Source organism: Schistocerca americana, chromosome 9, assembly GCF_021461395.2.
Source record: "Schistocerca americana isolate TAMUIC-IGC-003095 chromosome 9, iqSchAmer2.1, whole genome shotgun sequence".
NCBI lineage: Eukaryota > Metazoa > Arthropoda > Insecta > Orthoptera > Acrididae > Schistocerca > Schistocerca americana.
Genome location: NC_060127.1, coordinates 70,797,562 through 70,820,189, shown reverse-complemented (window position 1 = coordinate 70,820,189; position 22,628 = coordinate 70,797,562). Strand labels below are relative to the sequence as shown.

Below are 22,628 nucleotides of genomic sequence, written 5' to 3'. Positions count from 1 at the left end.
AATTGAAAACGTCTTGTCAATGGTGGCCGCGCAACAGGCTCGTCACAATATGGTAGTCGCTACTCTCGATGAACTGTGGTATCGTGTCGAAGCTGCATGGGCAGCTGTACCTGTACGCACCATCCAAGCTCTGTATGACTCAATGCCCAGGAGTATCAAGGCCGTTGTTACGGCCAGAGGTGGTTGTTGTGGGTACTGATTTCTCAGGATGTATACACCCGAATTGCGTGAAAATGTAATCACATGTCAGTTGTAGTATAATATACAGGGTGATTCAAAAAGAATACCACAACTTTAAAAATGTGTATTTAATGAAAGAAACATAATATAACCTTCTGTTATACTCATTACAAAGAGTATTTAAAAAGGTTTTTTTTCACTCAAAAACAAGTTCAGAGATGTTCAATATGGCCCCCTCCAGACACTCGAGCAATATCAACCCGATACTCCAACTTGTTCCACACTCTCTGTAGCATATCAGGCGTAACAGTTTGGATAGCTGCTGTTATTTCTCGTTTCAAATCATCAATGGTGGCTGGGAGAGGTGGCTGAAACACCATATCCTTAACATACCCCCATAAGAAAAAATCGCAGGGGGTAAGATCAGGGCCTCTTGGAGGCCAGTGATGAAGTGCTCTGTCACGGGCTGCCTGGCGGCCGATCCATCGCCTCGGGTATTTGGCGTTCAGGTAGTTACGGACAGATAAGTGCCAATGTGGTGGCGCTCCATCCTGCTGAAATATGAATTGTTGTGCTTCTTGTTCGAGCTGAGGGAACATCCAATTCCTGGGCTGCGAACAAATGCTTGCTGGATGCGTGCTACATTTTCATCACTCGTTCTCGGCCGTCCAGAACTTTTCCCTTTGCACAAACACCCATTCTCTGTAAACTGTTTATACCAACGTTTAATACACCACCTATCAGGAGGTTTAACACCATACTTCGTTCGAAATGCACGCTGAACAACTGTCGTCGATTCACTTCTGCCATACTCAATAACACAAAAAGCTTTCTGTTGAGCGGTCGCCATCTTAGCATCAACTGACGCTGACGCCTAGTCAACAGCGCCTCAAGCGAACAAATGTACAACTAAATGAAACCTTATAGCTCCCTTAATTCGCCGACAGATAGTGCTTAGCTCTGCCTTTTGTCGTTGCAGAGTTTTAAATTCCTAAAGTTGTGGTATTCTTTTTGAATCATCCTGTATTTGTCCAATGAAAAGCCGTTTATCATCTGCATTTCTTCTTAGTGTAGCAATTTTAATGGCCAGTAGTGTACTTCCTTATTAAATTCGGTACAGTATGCTACATACATTGTGCTACCACCTTCGTTGCCTTTATACTGGTTCCCACCAGTGTAGTGGTGTGAGCAGCTGGTGGGTGGGTACGATACCTTGACGGTGAGGTCCTGCGCGACCATGCAGTTGCGCGCCGCCAGGTCCCTGTGCACGAACTTGACGGCCTCCAGGTAGGCCATGCCGTCAGCGATCTCGGCTGCCATCCTCAGCACCCGGCCCAGGGGGAGGCCATCCTGCAACACCGACACACCCTCTGCTGGTGAGCGAGGCAGGCGCGATACGCGACACGGACAGTCATCGTCGCAAATTCCAGCAACCTCTGGCGAATGCCAGGGGAGTGTGTTCATGTTGTATAAGCACTCACCTGCCACACAATATTAATATACAGAGTATGCACACAAAGGTGACGAAATTCATAGGAGTGTAGGAAAAGGGAGAGAAGGAAACATAGTAGGTGAATATGGATTGGGGCTAAGAAATGAAAGAGGAAGCCGCCTGGTAGAATTTTGCACAGAGCACAACATAATCATAACTAACACTTGGTTTAAGAATCATGAAAGAAGGTTGTATACATGGAAGAATCCTGGAGATACTAAAAGGTATCAGATAGATTATATAATGGTAAGACAGAGATTTAGGAACCAGGTTTTAAATTGTAAGACGTTTCCAGGGGCAGATGTGGACTCTGACCACAATCTATTGGTTATGACCTGTAGATTAAAACTGAAGAAACTGCAAAAAGGTGGGAATTTAAGGAGATGGGACCTGGATAAACTGAAAGAACCAGAGGTTGTACAGAGTTTCAGGGAGAGCATAAGGGAACAATTGATAGGAATGGGGGAAAGAAATACAGTAGAAGAAGAATGGGTAGCTTTGAGGGATGAAGTAGCGAAGGCAGCAGAGGATCAAGTAGGTAAAAAGACGAGGGCTAGTAGAAATCCTTGGGTAACAGAAGAAATATTGAATTTAATTGATGAAAGGAGAAAATATAAAAATGCAGTAAATGAAGCAGGCAAAAAAGAATACAAACGTCTCAAAAATGAGATCGACAGGAAGTGCAAAATGGCTAAGCAGGGATGGCTAGAGGACAAATGTAAGGATGTAGAGGCCTATCTCACTAGGGGTAAGATAGATACTGCCTACAGGAAAATTAAAGAGACCTTTGGAGATAAGAGAACGACTTGTATGAATGTCAAGAGCTCAGATGGAAACCCAGTTCTAAGCAAAGAAAGGAAAGCAGAAAGGTGGAAGGAGTATATATAGGGTCTATACAAGGGCGATGTACTTGAGGACAATATTATGGAAATGGAAGAGGATGTAGATGAAGATGAAACGGGAGATATGATACTGCGTGAAGAGTTTGACAGAACACTGAAAGACCTCAGTCGAAACAAGGCCCCCGGAGTAGACAACATTCCATTGGAACTACTGACGGCCTTGGGAGAGCCAGTCCTGAAAAAACTCTACCATCTGGTGAGCAAGATGTATGAAACAGACGAAATACCCTCAGACTTCCAGAAGAATATAATAATTCCAATCCCAAAGAAAGCAGGTGTTGACAGATGTGAAAATTACCGAACTATCAGTTTAATAAGTCACAGCTGCAAAATACTAACACGAATTCTTTACAGACGAATGGAAAAACTAGTAGAAGCCAACCTCGTGGAAGATCAGTTTGGATTCCGTAGAAACACTGGAACACGTGAGGCAATACTGACCTTACGACTTATCTTAGAAGAAAGATTAAGGAAAGGCAAACCTACGTTTCTAGCATTTGTAGACTTGGAGAAAGCTTTCGATGATGTTGACTGGAATACTCTCTTTCAAATTCTAAAGGTGGCGGGGGTAAAATACAGGGAGCGAAAGGCTATTTACAATTTGTACAGAAACCAGATGGCAGTTATAAGAGTCGAGGGACATGAAAGGGAAGCAGTGGTTGGGAAGGGAGTAAGACAGGGTTGTAGCCTCTCCCCGGTGTTGTTCAATCTGTATATTGAGCAAGCAGTAAAGGAAACAAAAGAAAAATTCGGAGTAGGTATTAAAATTCATGGAGAAGAAATAAAAACTTTGAGGTTCGCCGATGACATTGTAATTCTGTCAGAGACAGCAAAGGACTTGGAAGAGCAGTTGAATGGAATGGGCAGTGTCTTGAAAGGAGGATATAAGATGAACATCAACAAAAGCAAAACAAGGATAATGGAATGTAGTCGAATTAAGTCGGGTGATGCTGAGGGAATTAGATTAGGAAATGAGGCACTTAAAGTAGTAAAGGAGTCTTGCTATTTGGGGAGCAAAATAACTGATGATGGTCGAAGTAGAGAGGATATAAAATGTAGGCTGGCAATGGCAAGGAAAGCGTTTCTGAAGAAGAGAAATTTGTTAACATCCAGTATTGATTTAAGTGTCAGGAAGTCATTTCTGAAAGTATTCGTATGGAGTGTAGCCATGTATGGAAGTGAAACATGGACGATAAATAGTTTGGACAAGAAGAGAATAGAAGCTTTCGAAATGTGGTGCTACAGAAGAATGCTGAAGATTAGATGGGTAGATCACATAACTAATGAGGAAGTATTGAATAGGATTGGGGGGAAGAGAAGTTTGTGGCACAACTTGACCAGAAGAAGGGATCGGTTGGTAGGACATGTTCTGAGGCATCAAGGGATCACCAATTTAGTATTGGAGGGCAGCGTGGAGGGTAAAAATCGTAGAGGGAGACCAAGAGATGAATACACTAAGCAGATTCAGAAGGATGTAGGTTGCAGTAGGTACTGGGAGATGAAGAAGCTTGCACAGGATAGAGTAGCATGGAGAGCTGCATCAAACCAGTCTCAGGACTGAAGACCACAACAACAACAACAACCTCCTAATACAGTGTCGGACCTCTAGTAGCCTGCTGCAGTGCAGTAACTCGACGTGGCATCGACTCAAGTCGTGGAAAGTCCCCTGCAGAAATGTTACGCCATGCTGCCTCTACAGGTTGGTCCATTGATCGCGACCGGGCCTAATACCTCACGAAATAAGCGTCAAACGAAAAAACTACAAAGAACGAAACTCGTCTAGCTTGAAGGGGGATACCAGATGGCGCTATGGTTGGCCCTCTAGATGGCGCTGCCATAGGTCAAACGGATATCAACCGCGTTTTTTTAAATGGAGACTCCCATTTTTTATTACATATTCGTGTAGTACGTAAAGAAATATGAATGTTTTAGTTGGATCGCTTCTTTTCGCTTTGTGATGGATGGCGCTCTAACAGTCGCAAACGTACGGCTCACGATTTTAGACGAACAGTTGGTAACAGGTAGGTTTTTTGAATTAAAATACAGAACGTAGGTACGTTTGAACATTTTATTTCGGTTGTTACAATGTGATACATGTACCTTTGTGAACTTATCATTTCTCAGAATGCATGCTGTTACAGCGTGACTACCTGTAAATACCACATTAATGCAATAAATGCTCAAAATGATGTCCGTCAACCTAAATCCATTTGGCAATACGTGTAACGACATTCCTCTCAACAGTGAGTAGTTCGCCTTCCGTAATGTTCGCACATGCATTGATAACGTTCTGGCGCATGTTTTCAGGCGTTGTCGATGCATCACGATAGCAAATATCCTTCAACTTTCCCCACAGAAAGAAATCCGGGGACGTCAGATACGGTGAACGTGCGGGCCATGGTATGGTGCTTCGACACCAATCCACCTGTCATGAATTATGCTATTCAATACCTCTTCAACCGCACGCGAGCTATGTGCCGGACATCCATCATATTGGAAGTACATCGCCATTCTGTCATGCAGTGAAACATCTTGTAGTAACACCGGTAGAACATTACGTAGGAAATCAGTATACATTGCACCATTTAGACTGCCATCGATAAAATGGGGGCCAATTATCCTTCCTTCCATAATGCCGCACCATACATTAACCCGCCAAGGTCGCTGATGTTCCACTTGTCGCAGCCATCGTGGATTTTCCGTTGGCCAGTAGTGCATATTATGCCGGTTTACGTTACCGCTGTTGGTGAATGACGTTTCGTCGCTAAATAGAACGCGTGCAAAAAATCTGTCATCGTCCATCGTCCCGTAATTTCTCTTGTGCCCAGAACTGTACACGACGTTCAAAGTCGTCGCGATGCAATTCTTGGTGCATAGAAATATGGTACGGGTGCAATCGAAGTTGATGTAGGATTCTCAACACCAACGTTTTTGAGATTCCCGATCCTCGCGCAGTTTGTCTGCTACTGATGTGCGGATTAGCCGCGAGAGTAGCTGAAACACCTACTTGGGCATCATCATTTGTTGCAGGTCATGGTTGACGTTTCGCATGTGGCTGAACACTTTCTGTTTCCCTTAAATAAGCCGGCCGAAGTGGCCGTGCGGTTAAAGGCGCTACAGTCTGGAACCGCAAGACCCCTACGGTCGCAGGTTCGAATCCTGCCTCGGGCATGGATGTTTGTGATGTCCTTAGGTTAGTTAGGTTTAACTAGTTCTAAGTTCTAGGGGACTAATGACCTCAGCAGTTGAGTCCCATAGTGCTCAGAGCCATTTGAACCATTTTTCCCTTAAATAACGTAACTCTCCGGCGAACGGTCCGGACACTTGGATGATGCCCAGGATACCGAGCAGCATACGTAGCACACGCCCGTTGGGCGTTTTGATCACAATAGCCATACATCAACACGATATCGACCTTTTCCGCAATTGGTAAATGGTCTATTTTAACACGGGTAGTGTATCACGAAGCAAATACCGTCCGCACTGGTGGAATGTTACGTGATACCACGTACTTATACGTTTGTGACTATTACAGCGCCATCCATCACAAAGCGATAAAAGTGGTCCAACTAAAACATTCATATTTCTTTACGTACTACACGAATACGTAAAAAATATGGGGGTTTCTGTTTAAAAAAAAGGCAGTTGATATCCGTTTGATCTATGGCAGCGCCATTTAGCGGGCCAACCATAGCGCCATCTGGTTTCCCCCTTCAAGCTAGACGAGTTTCGTTCTTTGTAGTTTTTTAGATTGACGCTTATTTCGTGAGATATTTGGCCCGGTCACTATCAATGGACAACCCTGTATAGCCGTCCATAATTCCGAAAATGTTGCCGATGCCGAATTTTGTGCACAAACTGACCTCTCGATTATGTCCCATAAATGTTCGACGGGATTCATGTTTTGCGGTCTGGGTGACCAAGTCATTCGCTTGAACTGTATAGAATGTTCTTCAAACCGTGACATTTTTGGGATCATGAAGTCCATTAATGGCTGTAAGTGGTCTCCAAGTACCCGAATATAACCACTTCAAGTCAATGATCGGTTCAACTGGACGAGAGGGCCCAGTCCATGATAGGTAAATGCCCACACCATTAGGAAAGCACCACCAGCTTGTACACTGCCTTATTGACGATTTGTGAGGCCTTGTTACTTGTTCACGTGGGATAGCTTTCCTCGGGAGTCTCTACTAAACACTGTGTTGGCATTGGAGACAATCCTGTGACAGAATTACAATGTCATTGGCAAACCTCAAAGTTTTTGTTTCTTCATCCTTGACTTTAATTCCCACTCCAAATTTTGCTTTGGTTTGCTTTACTGCTTGCTCAATAGACAGATTGAATAACATCAAGGATAGGCTGGAACCGTATCTCACCCCCTTCTCATCCACTCCCCAGCCTTAGGGGGCGTACACTGTGTAAAGAAAAGTATCCGGACACACCAAAAAACATCCGTTTTTCATCTTAAATGCCTTGTGCTGTCATCTAATGACACTTACTCCATATCAGCGACCTCAGTACTCATTATAAATCCTGAGAGAGCAGAATGGGGCACTCCGCGGAACTCACGGACTTCGAACGTGGTCAGGTGATTGGGTGTCACTTGTGTTGTACGGCTGGTGCGAGATTCACACTCTCCCAAACATCTCCAGGTCCACTTTTTCCGATGTGACAGTGAAGTGAAAACGTGAAGGGGGACGTACAGCACAAAAGCGTACAGGCCAACCTCATCTGTTGAGTGACAGAAACTGCCGACAGTTGAAGATGGTAGTAATGCGTAATAGGCAGCCATCTATACAGACCATCACACAGGAATTCGAAACTGCTTCAGGATGCACTGCAAGTACAATGAATGGTGAAAAAACTTGGATTTCACGGTCGAGCGGTTGCTCTTAAGCTGCACATCACGCCGGTAAACGCCAAACGATGCCTCGCTTGACGTAGGACGCGATTGAACAGTGGAAAAGCCTTGTTTGGAGTGACGAATCACGGTATACAATGTGGCGACCCGATGGCAGTGTGTGGGTAAGGCGAATGCCCGGTGAACGTCATCTGCCAGTGCGTGTAGTGATAACAGTAAAAATCGGAGGCGGTGGTGTTATGGTGTGGTCATGTATTTCATGCAGGGAGGGTTGCACGATTTGTTGTTTTGCGTGACACTATCACAGCACAGGCCTCTATTGATGTTTTAAGCACGTTCTTGCTTCCCAGTTTTGAAGAACAATTCGAGGATGGCGATTTCATCTCTCAAGACCATCGAGGACCTGTTCATAATGCGCGGCCTGTGGCGGAATGGTCTGAACAGAGTCCTGACCTGAATCCTACAGAACACGCTTGGGGTGTTTTGGAGGGCTGACTTCGTGCCAGGCCTCGCCGACCGACATCGATACCTCTCCTCAGTGCAGCATTCCGCGAAGAATGGGCTGCCACTCCTCAAGAAACCTTCCAGCACCTGATTGATGTATGCCTGCGAGATTGGAAGCTGTCATCAAGGCTAAGGGTGGGCCAACGCCGATGGAGGGCGCCACGAACTTGTAAGTCGTTATCAGTTATATGTCCGGATACTCTTGATCACATAGTGCATATTTCAGATTACCCCATCTATGTTGCGTTTAGCAACATTGAAAGAAAGAAAACCAATAACGCATAGTTGAAGAACAATTCAGCGATGGCGATTGCACCTTTCAGCACGATCGATCAACTGTTCATAATGCACGGCCTGTGGCGGTGTGGTTACCCGACAATAACACTCCTGTAATGGACTGGCCTGCCCAGAGTCCTGACCTGAGTGCTATAGAACACCTTTGGGATGTTTTGGAACGCCGACTTCGTGCCAGGCCTCATCGACCGACATCGATACTGCTCCTCAGTGCAGCACTCTGTGAAGAATGGGCTGCCATTCCCCACTAAACCTTCCAGCGCCTGACTGAACGTATGCCTGGGAGAGTGGAAGCTGTCATCAAGGCTAAGTGTGAAACGTCCCCTTAGAAAAATTAATGAATTACTGTGCTGATAAACCTCTTACGTCATTTGATTTTGAAACAGTTGAGCAAAACTGAACGTACTCAGACATTACTCGCTTTACTTATTTTGATCAACACTAAACTAACACACAATATTTTTAGCGCAACGCAATCTGACTTTCAAAAATCGCTACAAAAGAATGGCCCTGACTAACAATAACCTATATCTTTCACGAATGACTTACCTCACAAAAATCTTCGTTACTCCAACTACTGCAATACAGCGAGCGCCAATACTGCCAGCTAAATAAAGGATTGTAACTGCTGAAGGCATAGTTAGCAAATGGAAGATTTTGATGGAGAACAAACAATGTATTTATCTTAATAATATTCAAACGTCATTATATATATATATATATATATATATATATATATATATATATATATATATATATATATATATATATATAAGTTCATGATATCCAGTGTTACAAATTTACTCTTTCTGGCGGACACACGTCCAGATCGCCCGCTCTTAAAATTCTGCCATCTCTCTCCCAACATCCACCACTAATGGCGGCTCACCTCCAACTGCGCAACGCTACGCGCTGTTCACATCCAACTGCCCAACACTACACAAGCGAATATTCCAACAATGCAAACCAGCCACAGATTGCACGCAGCGCAGTCAGTGATTTTCATATAGGGCGCTACGTGGCGTTACCAACATAAAAACCTAAACAGCCTACTTACAAGTGTGGGCCAACACCGATGGAGGGTACCACGAACATGTAAGTCATTTTCAGCAAGGTGTCCGGATACTTTTGATCACATGGTGTATCTTTCAGATTACCCCATCTACGTTACGTTTAGCAACCAAATCCTAGCACACGCCTGTGTTTAATGTGTATTGAGTAAATGGTTCAAATGGGTCTGAGCACTATGGGACATCTGAGGTCATCAGTCCCCTAGAACTTAGAACTACTTAAACCTAACTAACCTAAGGACATCACACGCATCCATGCCAGAGGCAGGATTCGAACCTGCGACCGTAGCGGTTACGCGGTTCCAGACTGAAGCGCCTAGAACCGCTCGGTCACACCGGGCGGCCGGTTAGCAACATTCAAGGAAAAAGAAAACCAATAAATCCGCAAGGTGTCAGAAGTTGGGGTGTCCACGCGCTCCGACACGCACCTGGTAGTGTCCGCCCAGCAGAGCGCGCTCCTCGCCGTCGGGCTCTCGCGCCGCCCGCAGGAAGCCCTTGAGGTCTCCGCGGTGCATCAGCTCCATGAGGACGAGCGGCGGCTGGCCGCGCGACACCACTCCCAGCAGGCGCACCACGTGGTGCGCGCCAGTGAACCTCTTCATGACGTTCGCCTCGTGCAGGAACTCGAGCCGCTCGCGGGCCGTGGCGCGCTCGCTCACCGTCTTGACGGCGCAGCGCTCGCCGCACGGCATCAGCACGCCCTCGTACACCTTGCCGAAGGAGCCGGTGGCCAGCTCGCGCACCAGGGTCACCTTGTCGCGCGACACCTCCCACTCGTCCGGCACGTACCTGCGGAGGGCAGAACTCGGACTTCTGCTGGCTGCTGCAGCGGGAGCAAGGAGCCAGTACTCGAGGTACTCAAGGCGATTTTGGGATTGAAACTTACTCCCGTCGGAATCGGAAGATCTATCCTATGCATACTGGCCATTAAAATTGCTACACCAAGAAGAAATGCAGATGATAAACGGGTATTCATTGGACAAATATACTAGAACTGACATGTGATTACATTTTCACACAATTTGGGTGCATACGTCCTGAGAAATCAGCACCCAGAACAACCACCTCTGGCCGTAATAATGGCCTTGACACGCCTGGGCATTGAGTCAAACAGAGATTGGATGGCGTGTACAGGTACAGCTGTCCATGCAGCTTCAACACGATACCACAGTTCATCAAGAGTAGTGACTGGCGTACTGTGACGAGCCAGTTGCTCGGGCACCATTGACCAGACGTTTTCAGTTGGTGAGAGATCTGGAGAATGTGCTGGCCAGGACAGCAGTCGAACATTTTCTGTATCCAGAAAGGCCCGTACAGGACCTGCAACATGCGGTCGTGCATTGTCCTGTTGAAATGTAGGGTTTCGCAGGGATGGAATGAAGGGTAGAGCCACGGGTCGTAACACATCTGAAATGTAACGTCCACTGTTCAAAGTGCCGTCAATACGAACAAGAGGTGACCGAGGCGTGTAACCAATGCCACCCCATACCATCACGCCGGGTGATACGCCAGTATGGCGGTGACGAATACACGCTTCCAATGTGCGTTCACCGCGATGTCACCAAACACGGATGCGATAATCATGATGCTGTAAACAGAACTTGGATTCATCCGAAAAAATGACGTTTTGCCATTCGAGCACCCAGGTTCGTCGCTGAGTACACCATCTCAGGCGCTACTGTCTGTGCTGCAGCGTCAAGGGTAACCGCAGCCATGGTCTCCTAGCTGATAGTCCATGCTGCCGCAAACGTCGTCGAACTGTTCGTGCAGATGACTGATGTCTTGCAAATGTCCCCATCTGTTGATTCAGGGATCGAGACGTGGCTGCACGATCCGTTACAGCCATGCAGATAAGATGCCTGTAATCTCGACTGCTACTGATACGAGGCCCTTGGGATCCAGCACGGCGTTCCGTATTACCCTCCTGAACCTACCGATTTCATATTCTGCTAACAGTCATTGGATCTCCACCAACGCGAGCAGCAATGTCGCGATACGATAAACCGCAATTGTGATAGGCTACAATGCGACCTTTATCAAAGTCGGAAACGTGATGGTACGCATTTCTCCTCCTTACACGAGGCATCACAACAACGTTTCACCAGGCAACGCTGGTCAACTGCTGTTTGTGTATGAGAAATCGGTTGGACACTTTCCTCATGTCAGCACCTTGTAGGTGTCAAATGGCTCTGAGCACTATGGGACTTAACAGCTGTGATCATCAGTCCCCTAGAACTTAGAACTACTTAAACCTAACTAACCTACGGACAACACACACATTCATGCCCGAGGCAGGATTCGAACCTGCGACCGTAGCAGCCGCGCGGTTCCGGACTGCGCGCCTAGAACCGCGAGATCACCGCGGCCGGCCTTGTAGGTGTCGTCACAGGCGTCAACCTTGTGTGAATGCTCTGAAAAGCTAATCACTTGCATACGACAGCACCTTCCTCTTGTCGGTTAAATTTCGCATCTGTAGCACGTCATCTTCGTGGTGTACCAATTTTAATGGCCAGTAGTGTAATTACTGGCACAAACTAACATGGTGAAAGTATACAGTGTGTTTCAGAAGACCGGAAACACTATAAAAAATTATCGTAGCTGCATGAGTAGTATTACAAAGCAACACCACGAGGTCTGTTCAAAAAATTACGGAACATTCGTAATTTCGCACCAATAGTGTGCCGGAGTGAAAAGCGGTTGACATCCCTATACGCGCCTGTGTTTAATGTGTTTTGAATAGAACGTTGTCTGACACATTCTGGGAACTTCGAGATGGTAGAGTTAGAACAGCAACTCGTCTACATCAAAATTTGCGTGAAACTCAAGAAAACCTTTTCAGAGACACACCAAAGGATGCACGAAGCCTACAATGAAGAGTGATTAAGCCGTACTCAGTGCTGCGAATGGTTCACACGGTTTAAAAATGGCCGGACGACAGTTACAGACGTCCGACGGAACTTTAAGACGGCCCTCGTTCAGGACGCCGTTCGACGCCTACTGACGACGCTCATGTCAGGAACGTCATCGAAATTGTGCGTGCCAATCGAACACTGACTGTTCGAGAAATTGCAGAAGAATGTAAATATTTCAATTGGATCAGGTCGTGAAATCCTGACGCAGCATCTTGGAATGCATCGTGTTGTCGGCAGGTTCGTCCCACGGCTCCTGAGTCACGACCAGAAAGACCTTCGCCTCGCAGTCTGTGAAGAGCTTTTGTTTCGCGCAAATGAGGACGAGATGTTCCTTAAGAGACTCGTAACTGGTGATGAGACGTGGGTCTACGGTTATGATGTTGAGACCAAGGTTCACTCACTACATGGGTCGGGAAAGGTTCTCCAAGACCAAAAAATGCTCGTCAGGTCAGATCCAATGTAAAGGTATGCTTGAAGGATTAGTCGATCATAAATTCGTGCCACAGTGACAAACTCTTAATCAATGGTACTACAGGGACGTATTGTGACGCCTCCGAGAAAACGTGAGAAGGAAACAGCCTGAAATGTCACGAGACAATTCATCGCTCTTTCATCACGATAACGCACCTGGAAATTCATCCCTGTTGGTACGTGGCTATTGCACAGAAAACGAAATCACTGTGCTGCCTAATCCTCCTTACTCTCCAGACCTGGCCCCTGCCGACTTATTTTTTATTTGTAAAGATGAAAAATGGCTCTGAGCACTTTGGAACATAACATCTCATGTCGTCAGTCTCCTCAAACTTAGAAATACTTAACCCTAACTAACCTAAGGACATCACACACATCCATGCCCGAGGCACGATTCGAACCTGTGACCGTAGCGGTCGCGCTGTTCCAGCCTGAAGCGCCTAGAACCGCTCGGCCACACCGGCCGGCCGCAAAGATGAAAACCCCGTTCAATGGAGTAAAATTTGCGACGATAGACGAGGTGAAAGATAATTCGCAGACGGCGCTTCGCGCGATCTAGCATGATGCGTAACGAGTCTGCTTCCGAAAGTGGAAACGGCATTGGGAGCGGTGTATCAGTCGTAGAGGAGAGTATTGCGCAAGAGACCAAGCACAATAAGTAAAAAGTAAGCGTAGAAAAATTTTGTGGACAAAGTTCCGGAATTTTCTGAACAGACCTCGTATACATACATAGTTTGAAAGAGTAAACTTGTAAATTTTTTCCTTATTGTAGGTATGACGTGTAGTTCCACGTACCGTTGCTAGCTGGTATCATAATCAAGATGGCGCTTTATGGAGCTGGGTGGTCGTCTGTGTGCTAGAATTCGACAAAACAAAGAGTGCAACGGGTATCCAGCGAAAATTTAGGATTCAGTGTGGGAAAGCAGCACCAGCCAGAGGCAAGCTAGAGATGGCATGTAAAGTTCGTTGAAACTGGGTGTTGGTGTGACAAGAAGAGACATGATCGGGCAGGTGTGAATCCAAATGACACTGAACGAGAAAGAGAAACTTTTGCAAGGAGTCCGACAAAATCTCCACGCAGAGCTTCACGCGAGTTGGAAATGTCAGCAACGACTGTGTTGTTTGTTTTGCGTAAAAAATTAAACATGAAAGTATGCAGACTACAGTTAGTGCAAAAGTTATATCGTAAAGACAAAGACCAGCGATTCGAGTTTTGTTGTGCACTGCAGGTCGGAGATGATGATTTTGCAAATTCGATAATTTATTAGGTGATGCAACATTTCATACAAATGGGAAAGTAAACAGGCACAACTGTAGGACTGGGGAACAGAAAGCCCGCATAACACCGCTGAACACGAGCACGATTCTCCGAAAGTCAATGTTTTTTGTGCCATGTCTCACAGGAAACTATATGGGGCTCCCTGCTTCGACGAACAAACTGTCTTTGGAGAGTCCTTCCTTCAGATGTTGCAGAACTGGTTAATGCCATTGTTGCAAATAGAAACAGAGATCTTTGTTCTTCAGTTAGTTGGTACACCCCCACGTTTTCAGCGTGTTGTTGGGCCTTAGCTGAACACAGTGCTACCCAGACGATGGATTGGTCTTGGCGGAGCAACAGACCTGTGTGTTTTAAAATGGCCTACTAGCTCCCCGGATATTTCCCCTTGTGATTTCTGTTTGTTTATGTCCGTCCTCTTCTGTGTGATATTGTGGAATTGAAGAGGAGAACTGAACAAGCTACGTTACAGTATCGGAAGACATGCTAGCCTGTGTGTGGCAAGACTAAGATTATCGCGTCGAAGTTTGTAGAATTCACATGGTTCCCACATGGAGTGTATGTGAAACCAATGTTGCAGAAAAACAAAACTTATAAGTTTACTTTTTTAAATTATTTATATCGGTACTCTGTAATGATACACATTTGGCTACAATAATGTTTTTAGAGTCTTCCTGGGCTTGTGAAACACGCTGTATAATAACAGAAACAAAAACATCGTAGTAAACAAAGATTCACAAAAAATCCATCTGACACATCTACATCCGGAAGTACATATACATCAAAATCCACATCAGCATGTTCGTTTGCACAAACACAAAAATGTTCATGTAGGGTAAGATTGTTATCACCGGGCTGGCTGTGTGAGTGGGCGGACTCGGTTTCTCTGTGGATATTGAACAATAGGCACATGCTAGTGCTCATTAAGTGTATCTTCTGCCGTCAAAGATTTGCCACCTTAGTGGTGAGTCGCTCTGCGAATGCGCAAATCGACAGTGAAACAAAGGTAACATCTGCACTATGTAACTGTAATTGACTAGTACTAATGACTGAAACCTCATAGTGTTATGGTAATAGTGATTAAACAAGCTTTTCACTGCATTCTGTCATCTTCATAATATAACGTTACATGCTGTGGACGGAGACTAGGCGTTGTTTAGCACCGTAGTGCCAGCTGCCTTGAATAAGCCACCTCGTATTTTGTCAACTCTTAGGCCAAAGTAGACTAATTTATTATTATATATTATTATATATTTTCTAATAGTTTGTTGGTGTTGCGATAACCAGTGAAATGCGTGTTGTTCTTTTCACCTTGGAAGGCGACATTGCTGCTACTAACATACTTGATTTCGAATACATGTTATTCGGTTTCAGACCGAGCGAGGTGGTGCAATGGTTAGCACAATAGGCTCGAATTTGGGAGGACGACGGTTCAAACCCGCGTCCGGCATTCCTGGTTTAGGTTTTCTGTGATTTCGCTTCAGGCAATTGCCAGAATGGATCCTTTCAAAGGGCACGGCAGATTTTCTTCCCAATCCTTCCCTAATCCGAGCTTGTGCTCCGTCTCTAATGACCTCGTCGTCGACGGGACGTTAAAGACTGATCTCCTCCTTCCTCTTTTCGGTTTCAGACTCCAACAAAAAACTCCTAAAAATATTAAAAGTATTAACACTTATGTAGACGTGTGTAGTATTTAGCAGCTATTACTCTACATTCCTCAGAAACTGCCTGGTCCAATGAGTGAAACCAATCCCTTTGACTGGGCCGATCGCAAATGCTTCAAATTTTTTAAAATATTTCATCAAGAGTGAATATTTATGGGTTTTGCTTCGAGTATAGTGAAACGCAAAAGGTAATGTTCAAGTTAAGCTGACAATAATTTTTTTCAGTATTTGTGGACTTTATTACACATTTTCGTTAGGTGGCTCATCCAGAGCAAATTTCCCCTACATGTAAACATCCATGTATGTGTACGTATCCACATCTATGTCTACATCTACGTCTACACTCCTGAAGCCACTAGGGGAATGTGGTTGGGGTATCTGTGCTTCTACTATTACTCTGACCTTTTTCCTGTTCCATTCATGAATAGAACATGAGAAGTAATACTGTCTGGAAGCTTTAATATCAACTTCAATTTCACTGATTTTTCAGTCACGGTCATTGCACGAGATGCATGTTGAAGGAATAATATCTACAGTTATAGGAGCTGAAGGACATGGAAAATGCAAGTAAATTAGCAGTTGTGAAGGGAGTGAAAACCGATTGTAGCCTCCCCTGCTGTTATTCAGTCTGTACATAGAGGAAACACTCAAGGATGCCAAGGAGAAATTTAGAAAAAGAACTGGCGTAGAGGGAGAAGGAATAAGAATTTAAAGTCTGCCGATGACATATAATTCTGCCGCAATCAGTTGAACCAAATGCAAAGTATATCAAAAATGATTATGGGATACAAAACAATAAATGTGTAAGAAGAGTAAGGGCATGTAGTCGACTTAAATTATATGGTGCTGTGGGGACCAGATTAGGAAATGAGGTGCTGAAATTAGTAGACGAGTTTTGCTACATAAGGTGCAAAAGAACTGAAAATGGGAGAAAGAACAAGGATATAAAATGCAGTATTGCAATAGCAGGAAAACCACCTACGAAAAAGAGAATTGTTAGTAATGAAGTGAACTGTGTATTATAAACAGCGCAGACAAGAAAATAATAAAAGATTATGAGATGTGGCTCTACAGCAATATGCTGAAGTTTAGATGAGTCCATCAGATAACTTCTGAAGAGGTACTGAATCGAGCCAGGAGGAAAGAAATGTATGGCGCAACTTAACTAAAAGATGGGGTCAGTTGATAGGACACACACCGAGGCGCCGATGAATTGGGAATTTGGTAGTGGAGGGAAGTGTGGGGTATAAAAATTGAAGAGGTGGAACAGAAAAGCGAGTTTCATAGTTAACAGAGATTCAAGAGACTTGCACAACGTCAGGGCCCACACTAGGAGCGGGCGCCAAAATTTAGGGAAACTATTTTGGTTGAAAGTGTGTAAAAATAATGATGTGTTAAATATTCGGTAATAGAAAAATAAAATGTAAATTGTAGTCACGCGAGTTTCCGTTGCTTCAGTTACCTAAATTTTCATTATTATGATGACGTTTCTCGCTGCATGGCCTGTTTCTGTGTGATCGAGAGCGGCTGTTTGATTTTCGCCACTCCCAGACACTGCTGCCGTGCACTTGTCTTCCAACAGGAGCGACTTATCTACAGATACCTGTGTAGTTACTAGACTGTTTTTGTAATTTCTTGTGTGTTCGAGTGCTTACTAGGCACAAGTTTTTATTTTAATAACAGCAAAGCACACAGTGTCGCGGTTGTTATTGACCCTCGTATCGTACAGGCTTTTGATTGTTTTGGTTAGTGTAACTCAGTGTCATTTGGACCATTAGTGGGAGAGCACTTAGAATTCCTACTGCTAATAAGCCGAGTACACCATTCGGTTACATATTTTTACGAGCTTCAAACAGGTGTGGCTGCAGTAATGGATAGGAACTGTTATTGCTGTGTACAGATGCGAGCTGAGTTGGCGACCCTTCACTCACAGCTCCAGGCTGTGTTGGCTTCTGTCACACAGCTTGAGGCTGCTGCCAAGGGTCATCACTGTGGGGGATCAGACGCAAGGATGTGAGTGACATCGAGCATGTCCCACGTGTCCCCTGATCAATCCTCTGCTGTGGGCGCCCCGGGTACTACCTGCACCGTAGTTGATCCCTCACCCGTGGTTGTGTGCCCAAAGTCTGGCAGGCAGTGAAAAACTTTTCGAGGGGACGATCGTAGGGCCTCCCTGGTTCATTTGCTGAACAGGTTTCGTGCGTTATCTGTCGTTCATGATGTCTCTGAGCTGGATGCAGTCATCCATCTTGTTCCAGAGGAAGTTTCTCGGCCCTCAAGGTCTGGGCGTTCAAAGAGGGTGGGTTTGTTGGTAGCTGGGAGCTCAACGTTAGGTGCGTAATGGGGCCCCTTAGGAACATGGCTGCCAAAGAGTGGAAGGAAGCCAGTGTGCACTCCATGTGCATACCGGGGGGGAGTCATTCCGGATGTGGAAAGGGTACTTCCAGATGCCATGAAGAGTACAAAGTGCAGCCAACTGGAGGTGCTGGCTCATGTCGGTACCAATGACGTGTGTCGTTTTTGATTGGAGGAGATTCTCTCTGGTTTCGGGCGGCTAGCGTAAATGGTAAAGACTGCCAATCTTGCTTCTGAGATTAAGGAAGAGCTCACCATCTGCAGCATCGTCGATAGAAGCGACTGTGGTCCTCTGGTGCAGAGCAGATTGGAGGTTCTGAATCAGAGGGTCAGGCGGTTCTGTGACCGTGTAGGCTGCAAATTCCTTGACTTGCGCCATTGGGTGGTGGGTTTCCGGGTTCTGTTTAATAGGTCAGGAGCCCAATACACACAGGAAGTGGCTACACGGGTAGGGGGGCTGTGTGGAAGGGATAGGGTGGATTTTTAGGTTAGGGGGTCTCAGGGAACGACAGAAAGGGCGTCCGTCTAGAAGGGGACTGGTAAAACACAGTAAGTTAGTTGTAGAAACGATCTGTATTGTACTTGTAAATTGTCGTAGCTGTGTTGGGAAAGAACCAGAGCTCCAAGCCCTAATAGTAAGCACTGAAGCTCAAATAGTTATAGGCACAGAAAACTGGCTAAAGCCGGAAATAAGTTCATCCGTAATTTTTTCAAACGATCTAACAGCGTTCAGAAAGGATAGATTAAATATGGTTGGTGTGGAGTATTTATTGCTGTCAGAAGTAGTTTGCCTTGTAGTGAAATTGAAGTAGATAGTTCCTGCGAAATAGTATAGGTAGAGGTTATACTTGACAATCTGACTAAACTATTAATTGGATCGTTTTACCGACCTCCCGACTCAGAAGATATAGTTGCTGAACAGTTCAAAGAAAACTTGAGTCTAATTTCAAATAGGTACCCCACTCATACAGTTATAGTCGGTGGTGATTTCAATCTACACTCAACAAGCTGCAAGAATTATACGTTTAAAATCGGCGGCAGGCATAAAACGTCATCCGAAATTGTACAGAATGCTCTCTCAGAAAATTATTTTGAACAATTACTTCCTGAGGCCACTCGATGTGTAAATTGTTGCGAAAGCATACTTGAGCTCTTAGCAGCAAATAATCCTGGACAAATAGGGAGTATCATGACGGATACAGGGATTAGCGACCACAGGCAGTTGCTGCTAGGCTGAATACCGGAACACTTTCGACCATCAAAAAGAAGCGCAAGGTATATCTATTTAAAAAAGCTAATAAAAATGTTCTTAACGCTGTTTTAAGAGACAGTCTTCTTCCAATCTGATCGTGTAAGGTAGAAAAGTTATGGAACGATTTTGAAGAGATAGTGTCGACAGCAATTGAGAGACATATACCTCAAAAATTAATAAGTGATGGTGCTGATCCCCCATGGTACACAAAACGTTGTTGCAGAAGCAGCGAAAAAAGCATGCAAAATTAAAAAAAAACCACAGAATCCCCAAGACTGGCAAAGTTTTACAGAAGTTCGAAATATAGCGCGTACTTCAATGCGAGATGCTTTTAATAATTTCCATAACGAAACTCTGTCTCGAAATCTGGCATAAAACCCAAAGAGATTCTGGTCATACATAAAGCACACCAGTGGCAAGACGCAATCAATACCTTCACTGCGCGATAACAACGGTGAAGTCACTGATGACAGTGCCACTAAGGAAGGGTTACTAAACACGGTTTTCCGAAAGAAGACGAAGTAAATATACCTGAATTCCAATCAAGAACAACTGCCAAGATGAGAAACATAGACTGGATTCGTGATTTACTGTCAGAAAGGTTAAAGTTCGCAGTAATAGACGGAAAGTCATCCAGTAAAACAGAAATAATATCCGGCGTTCCCCAAGGAAGTGTTATAGGCCCTCTATTGTTCCTGGTCTATATGAACGATATAGGAGACAATCTTAGTAGCCATCTTAGATTGTTTGCAGATGATGCTGTCATTTACCGTCTTGTAAAGTCATCAGATGACCAAAATGAATTGAAAAATGATTTAGGTAAGATATCTGTACGGTGCGAAAAGTGAAGTTGACTCTATCATGGCTCCAAGCGCTATGAGACTTAACATCTGAGATCATCAGTCCCCTAGACTTAGAACTACTTAAACCTAACTAACCTAAGGACAGGACACACATCCATGGAATGAGCACTCCAGTTGTTCTGGAAGGACTTTGGTTGGTCTGTGATACGCTGAGCTGCTCAGGGACCATCTGCACCTATTTTTAGCCTTCCAGTACCCTGACGGTTCTGGGGTGTTTCTAGATGATAACACGCTGCCACATCGCTCCCACACCGCCCAAGAATGATTACAGGAACTTTCAGTGGCGGTCCAAAGACTTAGATGGCCACTTTGGAGCCCAGATTCGAACCCCATCGAGCATATTTGGGATGCCACCAAACACAGCCTCCACGCAGGGGATTCTGCAACAGATCAGAATTGGCAGCCATTCTGTAAACGATTTTGTGTCAGCTGCTTCTAGAGGAGTATCGGTGACTTATAGTCTCATTTCCATGGCCAGGAGGCCCCTTACAGGGGAGGTCCAGCGGCCTTGATGTAGGTCTTATTACATTCGACACTACATTGGGCGACCTGGGCACTGTATGGGGATGAAATGATGATGACGACAACACCTAGTCCCTAAGTGGAGGAAATCCCTGATCAAGCGGGGAGTCGAACCCAGGCCCATAGGACGGCAATCCATGATGCTGACCACTCAGCTATCAGGGTGGACATTTCCATGGTGTCCCACTGCAGTCCACAGGGCCAGAGAAGGCGCCACACAGTATTATGTATCTATCCTACGACATTCGTTCAGTGCATTTGTAGTGCATGTGTGTGTGTGTATAGGGGGCGGCAGCCTACTGCGTACTCACTTGGCGAGGCTGATGTACTCCGGGTTGACGGTGGCGAGCAGCACGTCCCTCCTGGCGGCTAGGCAGCGCCACCACAGCAGCAGTGTGGCCCCAGCCCCCACCGCCAGCAGCGCCGCCGCCACCCCTACTGCGGTCAGTGCAGTGCGAGTCGTGTTCGACGCTGAGTCCGAGCCGCCACTTGCGCCTGCTCTGCCCCCAGGCCCATCCTCCCTGTAGTTCCCACCTCCGTCACCTGAACCCCCACCACCAATACCTGCACCGTTGCCAGATTTATCCGCTGCCGGTGGTGGCACTGTAAACGGAATGGGGTCGCAGTAGGGGCCCAGGCCAGCCAGCGTGATGGAAGCGACACGCACCCAGTACTCCCCCGGTCGCAGGCCTTTCAGCGTGTACTCCTCCCTGGGAACATAAGCAGTGGCATGTCACATTACCACAATCCTGGAAAGAAAGAGCTGTATGATGCCATTGGCTGGAAGACTCTAAGGTGTAGAATTGGCCAGAGAGTAGGAACGCATTTTCTTCCTCCACATGCAATGGTCGGTTTGCTGGCAGTTTGTGAGAGCTATGTCTTAAGTTTACCCCCTCGTACTCTTACAGATTTATGGACAGTCCTTCTAGATTTAAGGTGTCAATTCCCTGCAGCACTACTTCAGACATTAGTCGAGTCCATGACATGTCATGTTGCAGCACTTCTGCATGCTCCCAGAGGCCCTACATGATACTAGGCAGGTGTACCAGTTTCTTTGGCTCTTCAATGCACATGCTATCATTAAGTAGTGCTTCGTGATGTTACAAAGGTTTACCTTACAAACAAAAAGGTTTTGCATCACCCCAGTTCCTAGAACTCCTGAAGATAGACGTTGACTGTATTGGTTAAAAACAGACTTGGTTGCAATTTTTTTTATTTTTTATTTTTCAACGACGCGTAACAGAGTAAGATGGGGGCTCGCTCCTGTGAACGGGAACTCGTTATGCAGATCTTGGTGCCTCTCGCGTCCATCTAGAAAAGATAACTTGAAGATACTTAAATAAGGCGAAACGCGTCGGTGAAAAATAAAAAACTAAAATTGCAACCAAGATTGTTTTTATCCAGTACTGTTAAGCACTGGTTTGCTGTATGCCATATATGGATTGGAAGAATTTCGACGTTGGCTGTGGATATTGTACCACAGACACAGTCCCTTTGACTGTTCAGGGATGTCACTAAACCTGCCCAAAGATGTCAATAACCATCCGTGAGCAGCGCCTATTAGACACATGGGGTCCGATAGATGATCAGTTCCAGTCATTCCACCAAGAAGGAGGTACACGGCTCGTGTTGTCTGTAGTTCAACCATGCCTAGGTCAATACCGCAGTTCGAACTCGTCCACATTGTTACTTTGTGCCAGGAAGGGCTCTCAACAAGGGAAGTGTCCAGGCTTCTCGGAGTGAACCAAAGCGATGTTGTTCTGACATGGAGGAGATACGGAGAGACAGAAAGTGTCGATGACATGCCTCGCTCAGGTCGCCCAAGGGCAGTTGATAACCGCTACCTACGGATTATGGCTCGGAGGAACCCTGACAGCAACGCCACCATGTTGAATAATGCTTTTCGTGCAGCCACAGGACGTCGTGTTACGACTCAAACTGTGCGCAATAGGCTGCATGATGCACAACGTCACTCCTGATGTACATGGCGAGGTCCATCTCTCCAACCAC

The 22,628-nt window shown here is 45.5% G+C and overlaps 1 protein-coding gene across 1 annotated transcript in view; it reads right to left on the bottom strand.

The window, feature by feature from the left end:
* LOC124550659 (insulin receptor-related protein-like) overlaps positions 1-22,628 on the bottom strand; it is a gene marked incomplete at its 5' end in the record, with an annotated part of 148,693 nt that overhangs the window by 24,501 nt on the left and 101,564 nt on the right. Inside the window, 3 exons of the mRNA XM_047125382.1 lie at positions 1,393-1,530; positions 9,732-10,092; positions 20,930-21,328. Coding sequence (XP_046981338.1) covers positions 1,393-1,530; positions 9,732-10,092; positions 20,930-21,328 — 898 coding nt within the window. The remainder of the gene's footprint in view (positions 1-1,392; positions 1,531-9,731; positions 10,093-20,929; positions 21,329-22,628) is intronic.